The 15,609-nt window shown below is 49.6% G+C and overlaps 1 protein-coding gene across 1 annotated transcript; it reads right to left on the bottom strand.

Moving 5' to 3' along the window:
* Positions 1-448: 448 nt before the first annotated feature.
* On the bottom strand, positions 449-11,148 carry Tmem171 (transmembrane protein 171). Its single transcript, XM_090331128.1, has 4 exons — positions 11,072-11,148; positions 7,332-8,041; positions 3,385-3,526; positions 449-705 (listed from the first exon to the last, which is right to left on the bottom strand). Exons 2-4 carry the CDS (start codon positions 7,966-7,968, stop codon positions 513-515), a joined length of 972 nt encoding a protein of 323 aa, XP_090187254.1. The 5' UTR covers positions 7,969-8,041; positions 11,072-11,148; the 3' UTR covers positions 449-512.
* Positions 11,149-15,609: the final 4,461 nt, after the last annotated feature.

Raw genomic sequence — 15,609 nt, 5'->3', positions numbered from 1 at the left:
TGCAGGAGCACTCAAGGGGAGGGGGGTGAGGTTGGGGCACTGCTCTCAAGTAAGGGCTTACAGGGGCAAATAATAGGAAAATTAGGGGAATAAGCTGTGTCTACCCAGGAGACAAGGTAGCAAGCCAATGACATCACAGTTTGATGCCAGCCCAGGCAGGAAAGTCTTTGAAACTCTTATTGCCAATTAATCACCTGCAAATTGGAAGTGGGACAGTGGCTCAGTGTTGGAGCACTTTCAGAAACATCGCACAGGCCCTACGTTCAAGTCCCACAACTGACAGTAGGAAAAAAGTTCACCTTCTTCCCAGACTTGCAGTGCTAAAGGAACAATGGGGGCTGGAGGGCATCTTGCCTGTCCTGACCACAGTCTAACCTGAAACCTCCATGCTGCTGTCTCCATGCTGACCAGCAAAACAATGACGCGGCCAATGCTATTACATTTTTTATTTAAAAAAACAATTAAATAACACAGTGATCAGTTCTATATAAAACTACACAGGTTCCCACAGTTCATGGTGGAGAAGGTTCAGAAGATGGGACTAAGGAGGGGGCCGTGGGTTCTTTCTCTTCATATCTAGGAGGTGAGTCCATGGAGAAGTGTGGAGGGAGGGAGTCCTCAGAGAGTGTGTTAGTCCCAGAAATGGTGTACACAGCTTCCTGCCCCCTCTCAGAAGCTGTATCCTCGCTCTCAGGAGTTGGGGTCCTGCAGAAAAGAAGAGGGGTCATGAAGGGAGGTGACGAAAACAGCTGCACCCTTAAGCACCGGGTTCCATCAAATGCTTAATGACACCCTCAGAAGCAGCTCAGGCATTTCGCCCAAAGCAGTATGTTTTATAGCTGTTGGTGTTGGGCTCCTTACCCTCACTTTCCTAACAGCTGATGGTAACCCTGGGACAGCCTCACTCCTGCTCTCATTGCCCCTGTCACTGGAAAGGCTCAGAGTACAAAGGAACAGGTGCTATCCAAAGGCAAGATGCACACACACACACACACACATGAACACATACACATGTTTGCCTGTACTCTCATGGGTACACACAGTCATTTCCACATACATACATGCTTGTGCACATATATGGACGCACACGCATGCACACATCTGCATGAATGCACGCAATGATGCACAATACACATGCACACATGCACACTGGCTGTCCTCTGCTGCTTTTGTCTTCTGAGTCAGCTATGGACAAGCTCATGCAAAAAGAAAAATGAAAACAGCTGGGTGCTGCTGGCTCACAGCAGCTGGCGGAGCACACTATAATCCTAGCTCCTTGAGGATGGGACCTGAGGATAGCATTCCAAGTCAGCCTGGGCCGAAAAGTCCATGAGACCCATTTCCAGTGAACCACCAGAAACCAGAAAGTAGCCCTGTGGTTCAAAGTGGAAGAGCAGCCAGGAGTTTGGCCTAGTGGTAGAGTGCTTGCCTAGCATGCACGAAGACCCGGGTTCGATTCCTCAGTACCACATACATAGAAAAAAATGCCAGAAGTGGTGCTGAGGCTCAAGTGGTAGAGCTCTAGCCTTGAGAAAGTCCAAGGACAGTGCTCAGGCCCTGAGCTCAAGCCCAGGACTGGCAAAAAAAACAAAAAATGGAAGAGCACTAGTCTGGAGCAAAAGAGCACAGGGACAGTGCTCCGGCCCTGAGTTCAAGACCCATGACTGACCAAAAGAAAGAAAATCCCCAGAGTGTAGGAAGGCATGGTTGGCTACTGCTGGGGCTCTGAGAGCCAATGAGTCAGCATGTGGACCCACTTCCAAACCACTGCTCCCAACTGGCTGGCCCCAGACGCCTTATGTCCCCTTTCAGTCTCCATTTGCTTGTCTGAAAAGCAAGGCGTTAACAACACTTTTCTCCCAGAGTGGCTTTGCGAATCCCAGAACATAATGTAAGAAAAGCCAGACCCTGGGCACAGACATTGATTTATTTGCAGGGAATGGAGAAGTTTGTCATTGGAGAGGAAAAACAAAACAAAACAAAATCCTTGTTATAACTTCCCAAATGCTAGACCCTAACCCAGTCCTTTCTCCATGCTGGGCAAGGCCTGCACTCACCCCTACTGAGAAACTGCAAAACCTCCACGCTTACGGCCACCATTTTCCCTCTCATCAGATGACCTACCCCCCTACTTGTGTGGGAAAAGGGGGTCTCCACACAATCTCACCCTCTCCGGGACCTGGAGGGAAGGGCTTGCAGGGGGCTAGCTCCCCAGGAGAGCATCCTGCTCCTCTACCTGGGGGGGGGGGCACGCCCTCCAGTGGACAATATGTGTCATGAATCTTAGACACTAGAATCAAGGTAAGAAGACAGGACAGACCCAGGGCCAAGATTCTCCACTGCACAGCCATAGCCCTTGACCCATCTGCCCCAGTTCCTACACATACCCTTCCCTGCCTCGCAACCCCTGCTCTCCAAACTGCACACATCTCCTGGTCTGGAAAGCAGAGCTCACTGAGTCCTGCCACCCTCCTACTATGACTCACAACATTTCCCAATAGTCCTTTCTTCCCACCCTGGCTTCTCCTTCTAGGAGGTACACCCATTGTCTACGCCCCAGTCCCTGACTGGCACTTTCCAGACTTCTGGCTGGATACATTCTGCTCTTTTTAGATTCCCTCCTCCTAGTTTTAGAAATCGCTTCACATTTCCATCTCTAGCACTTCCCCCAAGATGTCCACGCCTCCAAGTCTAGCCCTGTCCAGTGCCCAATCTACCTCAAAGTCTGCGCTCCCTGTCCCTCCTCCACCAGCAGGTGCAGAGCCTTCTCCTGGCCTCTTGGAGGAAGGGGCTGGGATCATCATCCCCTCTCCCTCATTTGGTTCCAGTTCTGCTGCCTCGGGGAGGGGGGGGGACTCCGCCCCTCAGTGTGGGGTGGGATATGGACAGCACATGTCTCTTCAATCCACTCTGAGAGGGCCTGAGGCCCAGAAACAGCTGAACATGAAGTGAAGGGCCGGGTTGGGCCAAGTCATGTGCAGGGTGCGTTCACACAGCACTCCAGTGCCTCCAGTAGAGCAGGGAAACTTCTGCACCTGCTGCTGGATCCCCCTGGGGCCCTGGACCTCCAACAATCAGAAGCCTGTCAGCCCCTACATGGGCATAGGGCGACTCGGTGTGGAGGATGGAGGAATGGACTGCTTGACACCGAATGGCCATCTCTGCTGGAGGCACCAAAGATGTCCAGAGAAGGCTTCATACCAACCCTGTTACTGCTTATAACTTTTGAGTTGCTGACAGTGCCTGGAAGCCTGTATTAATGTCAGCTCATTTGGACACAATCTCAGCGATGCATCTCTAATGCTTGCTTTGATGCCACAGCTTACAGCTAAATTGTCCCTGGGTTCAGTCTTAGGTTTGCGAAGCTCACAAGCAAGTTCTTACCTATGGTGGAAAAGACTGTAATATGAAGGTGGGTTTTCAGAAGGAAGCACGCTGTGAGCCCCAAGGCTTTGAGCACCAGCAGAAGATGAAGACTCAGGAAAGTAAGGTGGTGGAGGGGGCGGGAATATGATCACTGAGTCACCTGAGGAAACACAATATTTGGTTAAAAGCACATTAGCAAGCACAAAATAAATTAAGTCTTTATCTAGCCTTCCTAGATACAGTAAAAGGTCAAAATGCTTGCTATTCACTCCACAAATAAAAGTGAGCCTGTTAAATCCAGGCAAGATAGCTCACACCTCTAATCCCAGATACTTAGCTGGTAGAGAAGGAGGATCAAGGTCCAAGGCTGGCTGGGGCAAAAGCTCGAGATCCTATCTCAAATACAAAAATTAAAAAGATGGGGGCCCGGAGTTTGGCCTAGTGGTAGAGTGCTTGCCAACATGCACAGGTTTGATTCTTCAGTATCACATATATAGCAAAAGCCAGAAGTGGTGTTGTAGCTCAAGTGGTAGAGCTCTAGCCTTGAGAAAGCCCAAGGACAGCGCTCAGGCCCTGAGTTCAAGTCCCAAGACTGGCAAAAAAATGGAAAGATGAGAATAAAGCATTGCTCATGTGCTAGACTGCTTTTCTAACAAATACAAAGCTCTAAGCTAAATCCCCCAATACTAATCAAAAGGCAATAAATTTATATATAAAGTAGGCCAGGTTCCCAGAAGCTGGGGAGAGGGAGTATGAAATATTTCTCAATGGGTACAAAATTTTTGATTGATATATTAAAAGTTCTAGAAACTGATAGTAATTCTCCAGAGTGTACATTTACAGGAAACTGACGTAGTAAGTGATGGTCAGGCATTGGAGGCGTATCATTCCTAGCTACTCAGCAGGCTTAAGTCTGAGGACTGAGGTTCAAAGCCAAGCCAGGCAAGAAAGTCTGTGAGACTCTTCCCCCAATTAACCACTTTAGAAAGGTTATAGGCTGGGTGCTGGTGGCTCACACCTGTAATCCTAGCTACTCAAGGAGGCTGAGGTCTGAAGATCATGGTTTGAAGCCAGTTTGGGCAGGAAAGTCTGTGAAACTCTTATCTCCAATTAATCACACACACACACACACACACACACACATACACACACAAAAGGCAGAAGTGGTAGAGTACTAGGCTTGAGCCAAAGGAGTTCAGGGACAGCTCCCAGGCCCAGAGTTCAAGCCCAGGACTGGCAAAAAAAAAAAAAGAAAGGAAAAAAAAAATACCCAGAAGGGAAGGTGAAGCCAGCCTAGCATGAAAAATGCTAAGGAGCAGTACCTAGGCCTTGAGTTCAAGCCCTAGTACTGGAACAATAACAAAAAAAAAGTAAGTACAAAGGAGTTGTCAGTCAAAGCAGTTAATGTCACCCCTTCCAATATTGTCACATACACCTTCCTTTACTTACCTTAATTTTAGGTCATGTATTGAATTGTTTGCAATTTGACAAAGCCATTTATGTGTAAAAATGTATCTTGATGTGTGTGTGTGTGTGTGTGTACATAGGTCTTCATTTCTGAGTGCGTGGTGCCCAGTGTTGTGGTATGCAGTCTCTTCCCCGTGAGTCTGAGCCAAAGCATCGGTGTGAGACTTATTCACGAACAAGTTCCCTAACTGCCCGGGGCTGAGGAATGTTCACAGAGCTTTGAATATGGGGTGGAGCCCAGCGAACCCTGGGCATGACACGGTGTTAACTGCTGGACACCAGTCCTCCAGTCCCCTACCTATCATCAGGCTCTGTTTCTCAGCATGGTTCTGCCATCAGGGGCCAGGGAGGTCAGAGAATTTGTTCAGGATCATGCCAGGTTGGTTACTGGCGAATGACTTTTTAAAACCCTGCACCTGCCACCAATGCAAACCAATCTCTTCCCCACAAGGAAGTCAAGTTCTCTCTCCACCTTTATTTTTCCCTACAATATCATTATTGTCACCGTCTTACCAGAGGCCTTCCTTTGACCTCCGGCCTAGTCACCTGTTTAGAATGTTCTAGGCAATTCCCATGATACAATGCACTGGGATTTCAAGATGTGGGTCTGGTCCCTCGTTTCTCCTCCTCAAAACACAGGGATATATTCTACTTCAAGCAATTGCTGCAGAAACCCAAGTACCCACCTTTTTTAGTTTGACCTCCACCTGTGCAGCTTGGATAAAATTTTGGTGAGCACAGTCTTGGAGAAGGCATGGCTTCTGTTGTGCATGCAGGGGCTAAAACTAGTTCTGAGGAGCTCGATTCTTTCCTTGGTATAGTACTTGGCTCTGTGTGTGTATGTGTGTGTGTGTGTGTGTGTGTGTGTGTGTGTGTGTGTGTGTGTGTGTGTGTGTGTGTGAGATCTGTGCTAGTACTAAGGCTTGAACTCAGAACCTGGGTGCCACTGTCCCTTAGCATTTTCACACTATGCTAGCACTCTACCACAGCTCTACTTCTGGCTTTTTGGTGGTTAATAGAAGATAAGAGTTCCAGGACTTTCCTGCCCTGGCTGGCTTCAAACTATAATCTTCAGATCTCAGCCTCCTGAGCAGCTAGGATTTACAAATGTGAGACACTGGTTCTTGACAACAGTTGACTTTGGTTGAATTAGATCCACATGCCTGGGGAAGGTTTCTGGAGGGGAGGGGGAGTGGACTGGAATTGGCCTGCCTACATGGTCTGAAGGATGCTCTGTCTCTTGGTCTTGAGATCTGGTACAAATCTTTGATGTTCCTGTGCCTCCGTGCCCTCATCTCTGACATGGAAATAACAACCCCTCAGGGGTTGTTGTAAGAGTGGCTGGATTGACCACAGAGAGTGCTTTAAGGTACATGTTAAAACACTTGAGTGTTTGGCACAGGACGAGACCCTCTGGAAGTGTTTAATATTTGCATTGTTGCCATCAATAAGCAATCTGACACAAAAATGTCTGCAAAGCCATCCCCTCCCCACCCCACCAGCCTCCCACCCTGCAAAGGCTGTTCCTGATAAGGCCAGCATCTTGGCAGGTCCCTTCCCTCCATCTGTAGTCAGTAGACACTGACAGGAAAAGATGTCACTTGTCACACTCCCTCTCTGTACCCTCTATGACCTCTGTTCTGAAGTCCTCTATTTAGCCCTCCTAGGTCAAGGCTGCTGTGGCTTCAGAATTTCAACCTTTTTTAAAAGGAGGAGACTGGAAACAAAAGGGGTGGGAGAGGACTTGCAAAGGAGCAGTGATGGGGTTTTTCCTTGATTATGTGACACCAAGGTCAAAGGAAAGGATACCCTACCTCTACTGCAAACTCAGGGGGCCCGAGAGGAATTTGACGCATTCCAAGGGAGGAAGAAATACTGCCACATTTCACCTCTCTCTGGGTCACTGGTGGAGAACACTGTCCCCTGGGGAAGGTTCCAAAAATGAAGAAAGCAGCCCAAAGCTCCTGAAAGTTCTGCAGTCCACAGGCTTGGGACAGGCTTGGACTCCTGGAATGTCCATCCTAGATCCCACATTTCCATATGCATCCGGAAGTGGAGGCAGGGATGGTGAACGGTGCATCAAAGAAAGCCTGTCAGTCACAGGGGAGGAAGACCCAAGGTTCACACACACGCACACACACACACACACACACACACACACACACACACACACACAACTGAAGTGCTATACAGTTTCAGTGTGCAGCCAATGACAGTCTCCAAGGCTGTCGTCTGGGTTCTCACTTTCCTCTATGACTTCAGTCAAGGTTGCCACTGAATTCTTCTGTTACAGACTCTAGCTGCTGAGAGGAAACGAGGCATGCCAGGATTCCGTGGCAGAGGCACTGTGTCCACATGCACAGGCACGTGAGCTGGTACACAGGTGTGTGCGAGAAGTGACAGGGAACCCAAGCCAGACTGGAGAGCATCCCAGTGAAACGTTAAGGCCAGAGCCACTGTCTTTCCCACCAGGAAGTGCCGGAATGACAGCCACTCACCTACAGTGACCTGGACAGGCTCCATGCTCTGGCTGTGACCCTCGTGGTTCTCTGCAGTATCCTGGTGCCCTCTGGAGTCGTTCCGCTTCTTTACATGGGCAACCACAAAGAAACACAGGCCCACCAACACAATCAGGGGGCCCATAATCTGCAGAGAGAGGAACCCACAGATCGGGGACTCCACGTCCACAGTGTCTGTCTCATTCAAGGATTCCTGTAGCCAGTCTGAGCCACATCCAGGGACCCAGATGCCCAGGATGCTGATAAGCATGCCGCTCGTCAAGAAGAGGAAACCAAAAATGAGGCACTGGGCAAACTGGCGACTCTCTCCACAGATGAAGGCTTGGTCTTGGTCTGCCTGGTTGCGACCTCGCTGTCGGAGCTGAAGTCTTGCCCGGGAGCGGGCCAGGATCACAGCCCCCAGCCCAACCACTGCACAGGAGGGGCCAGCTACCTTCAGCACCACGCTGCAGTTGGGAATGGGTTTGTATTGGCATGCCTGGTACCCGAAGATGGACAGCAGAACTCCCACACACAGGAGGACGGCCCCGAAGACAAAAAGGAAGAAAATGAGCTTGGTGACATGCCCATCCTGATGGTCCCCATCTGGCTCAGCAGCTGTGTCTACAGAAGACATGGCCAGACAACAGCCTCGTCCTTCCCCGAGGTGAGACGAAGTGTATTTCCTATCCTCCAGTTGTTCCTGAGCCCTGCAAACATTAAGCAATGTGGAATTAAAGTAGGCCCAGCTCAGTTCCTTTGCTGGCCAGTTCAGAAATCTCCACTAGCGGACAAAGTCACAGAGGTAGGACTTTAGACAGCAGATAGATAGAGCGTGGAACAATGAATTGGTTTATGAGTCAGAAGAACTGACATTCAGAAACTCTTGAATGTGGAATGCTATGAAGATATTCAAAAACAGAGGGAAGTCAATTACTTTACATCTGAGATAAGAGTATCTTATTAAAAAAAAAGAAAGAAAATAACTGGGTGTGGAATTTCCTGCTTTGGGATTTACGTACTCACTTCCCCAAGCAAAAACAAGGGTGCATGAGGGAAGAGCCATAAGGGTTCTGATTTCCAGATAACTGTTGTTGTTTTGGGCATTTTCACATTGGTAAAATTTTTTTGGTCTTTTTTGCTCTGTCACTAACTTTCCACTTCCTGTTTTGGACTTGAGCAACTTTCCATTCCATGCTTTATTCTAGCGCTTCAGACCACCCAAGTTCAGCAGTTTTCAGGAAGACAGAGGGTTTGAGGACTCTTTACATTAATTCTGTAAAAATGTGGTTGTTAAGCCAGGCACTGGTGATGGGGACTCACACCTGTAACGCTACCTATGAGAGAGGTTGAGATTTGAGGATCAAGGTTCAAAGCCAGCCCATGAAAGTTCCCAAGTCTCTTTTCCCCAATTAGCCAGCAAAAAGCTCAAGTGACTCAAGTGATAACGTGCCAGCCTTTCTCAAAAAAGCTAAGGGATTTAAATTCAAACACCAGAACTGGCACAAAAGAAATGTGGCTCTTGGAGCCCACCCTGGAGCTGCTCAGATCTCTTGCTGTAGTGACCCAACTCCTGGGCCTGCAGGTGACCACAGGAATCCAGCCCAGCAGGTCAAATGCAGTCCCATCTTCATGGTAGACATCCATGCCCTCAGGCAAGTGGACAGCATCCAAAAGCAGGTGGCTCACATTCGTACCATCCTCAGTGCCACCCCTTTCCACAAGGTAAAAAAACAAGCCAATAAAATCATCAGTGACAAAGCACCAGAAGCCGTCAGAACTTGACTTTGAAAGAATATAACTGAGCTGGGCACTGGTGACTCACACTTGTACTCCTGGCTACTCAGGAGGCTAAGATCAGAGGATCATGGTTTAAAGCCAGCCCAGGTAGGAAAGTCCACAAGACTCTTATCCCCAATTCACCACTGGAAAACTAGAATTAGAGCTGTGGCTCCAAGTGGTAGAGTGCTAGCCTTGAGCAAAAACAGCTCAGGGACAGCTCCCAGCCCCTGAATTCAAGCCCCATGACCAACTACAACAAAAGGATGTAAGTGGAAGCCAATGGGAAAGCACCTGTACAAATCCCATTAATCCCTACTCCAAGGGTATTATATACTAACTTCACCAAGCAGTCTTTAAAGCCCATTAGTTAATGCTTCCCTGAGTCTATCAGCCAGTTATCTTGCCTTTCTCCAATGGAGATAAGAACCCTTAAGCAGGGACTCAAACATAGGGACTCAAACACAATCCAAAGCCTACAGAACACTTCCATTTGCCTGAGCAAATAGAACCTAAAAATACCTTGTGTCACCACATCTGTGGTCACATGAAAAAGTTCAAGACTGCAGCTTCCAGCCAGTCTTAATGGCTCATGCCTGTAATCCTAGCTATCTAGGAGGATAAGATCTGTGGATCTTACTTAGAAGACAGCCAGGTACAAAAGTCCATTGCATTCTTTTCATTCATTCATTCATTCATTCATTCATTCATTCATTTAATTTTGTCAGTCCTGGGCTTGAGCTCAGGGCCTGAGCACTGTCCTTGGACTTTTTCAAGGCTGGAGCTCTACCACTTGAGCCTCAGCACCACTTCCGGCTTTGTTTTCTATGTATGTGGTACCTCGGAATCGAAACCTAAGTCTTTGTGCATGCTAGGCAAGCACTCTACCAGTAGGTCAAACTCCCAGTCCATTCATTGGACTCTCATATCCAGTTAACAGCAAAAAGCTGAAAGTGGAGCTGCGGCTCTAATGGTAGAAGCCAGTCTTTGGTGGGGAGCAGGGAGGAATACAAGCCCCGAGTTCAAGCCCCAGTGTTGGCATGCGTGCGTGTGTGTGTGCGCACACACACATGCACAAAGAATAGAAATGGTGTGTGGGGGTGTGGGGAAGACCAAGGTTCTAGAGGCCAAAATCATCTTGAAAAACCAGTATCATGAGGAAGGAAGTCAATTTAGGTAAGAAAAGCAGACATCTGAGGATATACTAGGAAGTACTTTTCCAGGAAAATGCATGATACAATCATAAGGAAGTGGTGGGGAAAAAAGGAAATACTGAACAAAAATAACTCTTGATCTCAAATTTCGAAAAAACTACGTTGTCTGTGTTGCTTTAAAGCCCAGAGAAAGACTTAAGGGAAGCATTGCACTAATTTTAAAACCGTTTCTGACTCATATAATCTCGTTGGCTGGTTTCAGAGATAAGGCTGGCTCTCGGCTACAAAGTCCTGTGTGGAACTCATTGTGTTTCTGGTATCTTCCACTCTGCATGAGCCAGGGGCTTCAGCTTCACCTTAAGACAAAGTCCCAAAGCCCCACAAAGTGAATAGAGAGAAGCTGAGGCTGGCCCTGTAGCTTTTGTCTGGACTAGCACTGTAAAGATCAGGTAGCTGGCGGGGAGAGGGAGCGGGGTGCCTCCACCTCCCCCAGAGGGGGACCCACATTAATTAGATCATTAAAGCGAAAACTTAACACGTGCCTTTTCCCAAAGCCAAGTTCCCCTCCCCTGTCCTCCTCTTGCTTTTGGCAAAAGACATTTCCAAACCAACAGCATCTCTCCACGGCCAAAGCTCTGATGCCTTGGCAGAGCCAGGTGAAGAGAAGCAAACACCTGCCTGTGGGCTTTGGGGGCGCCCGGGGCGGGCGCGGAGCCGGGGTTCGGGCTCCCCAGTACTGCAGGTTCGCTCAGGTCCTGGCGCGTCTCCGCGCAACCAAAGCCCAAGCCTGGTGGCCGCGCCGCTTACCTGGTCCGCGTCCTGCGTGCGCCCCACGGGCCGCCCTGCTGTGGCCCGGGACTGGGCGCGTTCCTCTCCACTCGTGGCCTCGGCAGTGCCCGGCCCACCCCGCTGCGCGTCCAGCCGAGCAGGGCGAGCACCTCCGGGTGGGGACAAGGAGGCGGTGCCGGCCGGGCGGACGCAGTGACCCGGGCTTGACCGGGCAGGGCAGACCGGCGGGAGCTGGCCGCCTCGGGGTGCAGCTTTTCGGGGGAAGCAGGGCGCGAGAGCCGAGAGCCAGCGGTGGCTTCGGGGACCCGAGCTGGCGGACTTGGCCGCTTTGGCACGGGTGATCGTGAGCACAGGGAATCCGGGGTAAATGGGCAGTGGGTCCGCGAGCCAAGCTGGGGGCACCGGCGAGTTGAGATTCTCTCCCTGGCTGCCCGGGCTGCGCGCTACGACAGGCAGCTGAGATTGAAGCCAGAGTGCTGCAGGCGGGAGTGTGGGGGGCGCAGCCGAGCTGTGGGGCCCGGAGGCGGGAGGAAAAGAACGCAGCGAGCCCTGTGCGGGGACGGGAGTGGCCTCGCCACCACGGGAGACCTTGGCTGGGGTCACCCGAGCCGGCGCCTCGTTGCCAGCTCCCGCGATCAGGATCGGGAGACCCCGAGCGCTCCGAGAACCACCAAGGGAGCCACGCAGGTTTGCGGGTGTAATTCTGAGGCGGAAGCAGCCCCCGGCAGGCCCTGTGCGGGGTCGCTGCGGGCCCCCGGGCACCCAAGGCCCGCCCCACGCCAAGCCCTGCCGGCCGCCGTGCGCGCCGCGGATCACTTTCTCTGCCCTTGAACGCCAGGTTCGGAGCTGGGTTTGCCAATCTCGTGCCCGCCCCGGGACACTTAACCCTTCAACCGTGAGGGGTGCGGCGAGGCCCCTGGCCGGGTCCACACGCCCGGGTCTGGGCCCAGGCCTGGGGATTTCCCCAGCCTCGCCTTTTCTCCCTAGCTTCCTGCCCACTGTCTTGAGATCATGGTGCTCGCAGTAGGCGGTTCAAACTCCTCCCGGACAACACAGCTTACCCCTGGGAAGGCAGTGTGCAGGCAGAGCCCCGGGGAGGGGGAGATTGGGGTTCACTAGGCAAGCTCGTGGAACAAATTCCAGCCTCTGGAATGTGGTGGGGGCACTGGCGGGGGTGGTGGGTGAGGTGGTGGATTTCCTCATAGCCAGGCTGCCCTGAGCATGGACGCCCTGCCACAGGGAAGCACATAGGAACTGATGGGCCAGAGAAGTGGGGGCCACACTGGCTCAGAGGAGGTTGGAGCCAAAAGGGTATGGGGACCCAGAAAAACCTGCTTTTTTTTTTTTTTTTTTTTTTTTTAGCTGAGAAACCCAGGACTTAGCTTGGCACTGGTGACTCATACCTGGAAAGGTCTGAGGAATTCAGTTCAAAGCCACCCCCCCCCCAAGAAAAGTCCCTGAGACTCTTACCTCCAATTTATCAGCAAAGAGAAGAGGGGGAAATGCAGACAAGAATCCAACGTATATCCTACAAAATTAGCAAGAGTGAAGGAAGAGGTGGGGAGGAGACAGGTGCATAGAATGCTGAAAGGGGTAGCATTGATCCAGATGGATTCATACGCTGCAGGTCCTTGGTTCAGCTACCTACAGTTAATAAGGTGGGGGGGGAGGGAAGAGAGGAGAGAAAAGCCAGAAGTGGCATTGTGGCTCAAGTGACGGAACACCAGGTTTGAGCAACATAAAATTAAAAAAAAAAAAAAGGCAATAGAGAGCACGAGATCCTGAATTCAAGTACAAAAACAAAAACAAGAGGCACCCAGGGCAAAGAGGGATGTGATCTCCACAGCTTGTGCAGAGAAGGCCTCGCCCAGGTGCCCCGGCTGCTCTTTGTCCCTCCCCAAGTTCCCTTGTCATCCAGAGAACTCAACCAACATTGTGAACAGAAAAACCTGATTTATCACCTGGTCCTATGATAGCAGGGTGGGATCTGGGCAGATCATTGCCCCAACAAAGCCACAATGTCCCAGGGGCATTGGCACCACCAGCCAGGTCTAGGGTGGAGACACTGGTCAAAGGGTCAAGATATAGCACCTTCTGGAAGGGCACCAGGTGTGCCCGGCCAGTAGCCAGCAATGATGATTGCCCAACATCAGCTGGCACCAGGCTTTCTAAGAACTCACGCCCTCACAGAAAATTTGTCCCCTCTGACTGAAGCCTGCCAACAAGTCCTGGCTCCTTGCTGTACCAGGCAGGTACCATTACCTTTCCCTCCTCACACTTCCCTTCTCTTTTATTTGCAAGTTGATCTCTGGCCATGTCCTGCAGACCTGCAAGGGGCCTGTTGATACAGCTGCCCCTCGGGCGCCACATGACTGCAGGCTCGCCACCCATGACAGGCTTGAATGTCCTGGCACCAAGGACAATCAGATTAGCCTTCCCACTGGGATATCTAATGTTGGTGCTGTTTGTGTCTTTTGGAGCCCATTTGACTAAATGAAACTCCCTGGAAACTGAACACCAGTCAAGTATGAAAGATGCAAGGTCCACAAGGCAAATTAGTCTTAGGAATAAAAGTGGGTGGCCTTGTCAATGGTCTTTCCCAGCCTATGTAGCAGTGGGAAAGAAGAGAAGCCCAAATCAAATCCTTAGAAAACTAGCATCAAGATTTAATAAGAAGCTGAAAACCAGGGTCTCATGCTCAGGAGCTGGGATATGAGGATCAAGATTCACAGCCATCCCTGGCAAAACACACACACACACACACACACACACACACACACACACACACACACACACACAGTCTATGAGACTCTCATCTCCAATTAATCACCAAAAAAGCCACAAGTGGAACTGTAGCTCAAGTGGTAGACAGAGTCAGCCTTGAGTGAAAAAAAATGAAGAGATAGCATCGTATCCCTGAGTTCAAGCCCCAGTACTAACACAAAATAACAATAATAATGATGGTGATGATTTAACAAGAACTATAATTCAGTTTATGAAACAGAGGAATGAAGAAGGGGTATGCATTCCTTTATTCACCCACCAGATACTTAATGTCTACCATACGCACACAAATCCTTAGCCCTCAGGGAAATGGCAGTATTTCCTGGAGTGGAGACAGTCAGATCTGGAACTTGAGAACAGAGTAATCTGGGAGAACCATACGTGATGGGAGGGACGGGTGTGGTGAGGAAGCTAGGTGTGCACAGGTGTTATTGCAGCACAAATGTGAGGGGAATGGGGAGGCCACACATGGATCTACTGTAAATGCATAAAATTACCTCAAGACTTAGACACTAAAAGAAGAGCCTTCCTAGCTCTCACAGAGGCTGAAGGGCAGGAATGAGGGCAGTGTCCAGGAGAGGCTTACCTGGGTGGCTCTGGTGTAGGTGTGCTGGAGGCTGCAGTGAAGGAGCTGCAGGTGGGTGAGACATAGCAGGGTGGCAGACCCAGGTGGCTCACTCACGGCTCTTGGCAAGAGGCTTCGGCTCTCTACATAGCTGCCTAAATGTCCTTATGAGGTGGGAGCTAGTTTCCCCTGACATGAGCCAGCCTAGACAGCCAAGCAAGGAGGAAGCACCTGTGCTATTTGTGAAGCATCCCCTGAGCTCCTGTTTCACTCCAGTCCTTAGCCCCGAGCCACCCAGCCAAAGGGAGAATGGATTGGGCTGCATTCTTTTTTTTAAATTTTTTATTGTAATTAATAAAAGGGTTACATGATATTTGCCAGATAGGAGGTGCATTAATTCACATACATTGATACCCTTTCACATGTCTTGGTACCCATTACTGCATTCTTTTTTTTAATATTTCATTTTTTATTGTAATTATTAGAGGGATTACAGTTATATTCTCCAGATAGAAGAATTGCTTCACACACATTGATACTCCTTCTCATGTTTTTGTCCCTATTTCCCCCCCTCACCTTGTTTTCCCCACTTCCCTTTCCTATTTCAAATAAACAAATGTGTATACAATATACCAGATAACAAGGTAAGATTCTGTAACAATATGAGAATAACCAAGGGACAACAAAAGAGATGAGCAATAACATTAAGAACAACATTCACTCGTTATATAGCTCTGTTTCCATATCCTGGAGGTCCTTTCATTTAGCCTCATCCTACATGGCCATATGTATCTAGGTTTTGAGCTATTGTAATGCTCTGCTAGGACAGTCCAAGTTTTATACCATTTATTACAAACGAGCCTATGTTTCTTTGGGTCTGGCTTACTTTACTTAATATGATTTTTTCCAAGTCTTTCCATTTCCTTAAATTTGGGGCAATGTCATTCTTTCTGACAGCAGCATAGAATTCCATTGTGTATAAATACCCCATCTTCATGATTCAGTCATCTACTGAGGGGCATCTGAGTTGGTTCCATATCTTTGCTATGGTAAATAGTGCTGCAATAAACATCATGGTAGTGGGTCTAGTATGGCGGTTCCTCAAAAGACTAAACATAGAACTCCCCTATGACCCAGAAACTCTACTACTTGGCATTTACCCAGTCGTCCAGAAACTAGGCTCCTTTCTTAAAGGGAAATATATCCA

This window comes from Megascapheus bottae, chromosome 4 (assembly GCF_031878675.1).
Source record: "Megascapheus bottae isolate mThoBot1 chromosome 4, mThoBot2.hap1, whole genome shotgun sequence".
In the NCBI taxonomy this organism is placed as follows: Eukaryota; Metazoa; Chordata; class Mammalia; order Rodentia; family Geomyidae; genus Megascapheus; species Megascapheus bottae.
This window is presented reverse-complemented; position numbering and strand designations above follow the sequence as displayed.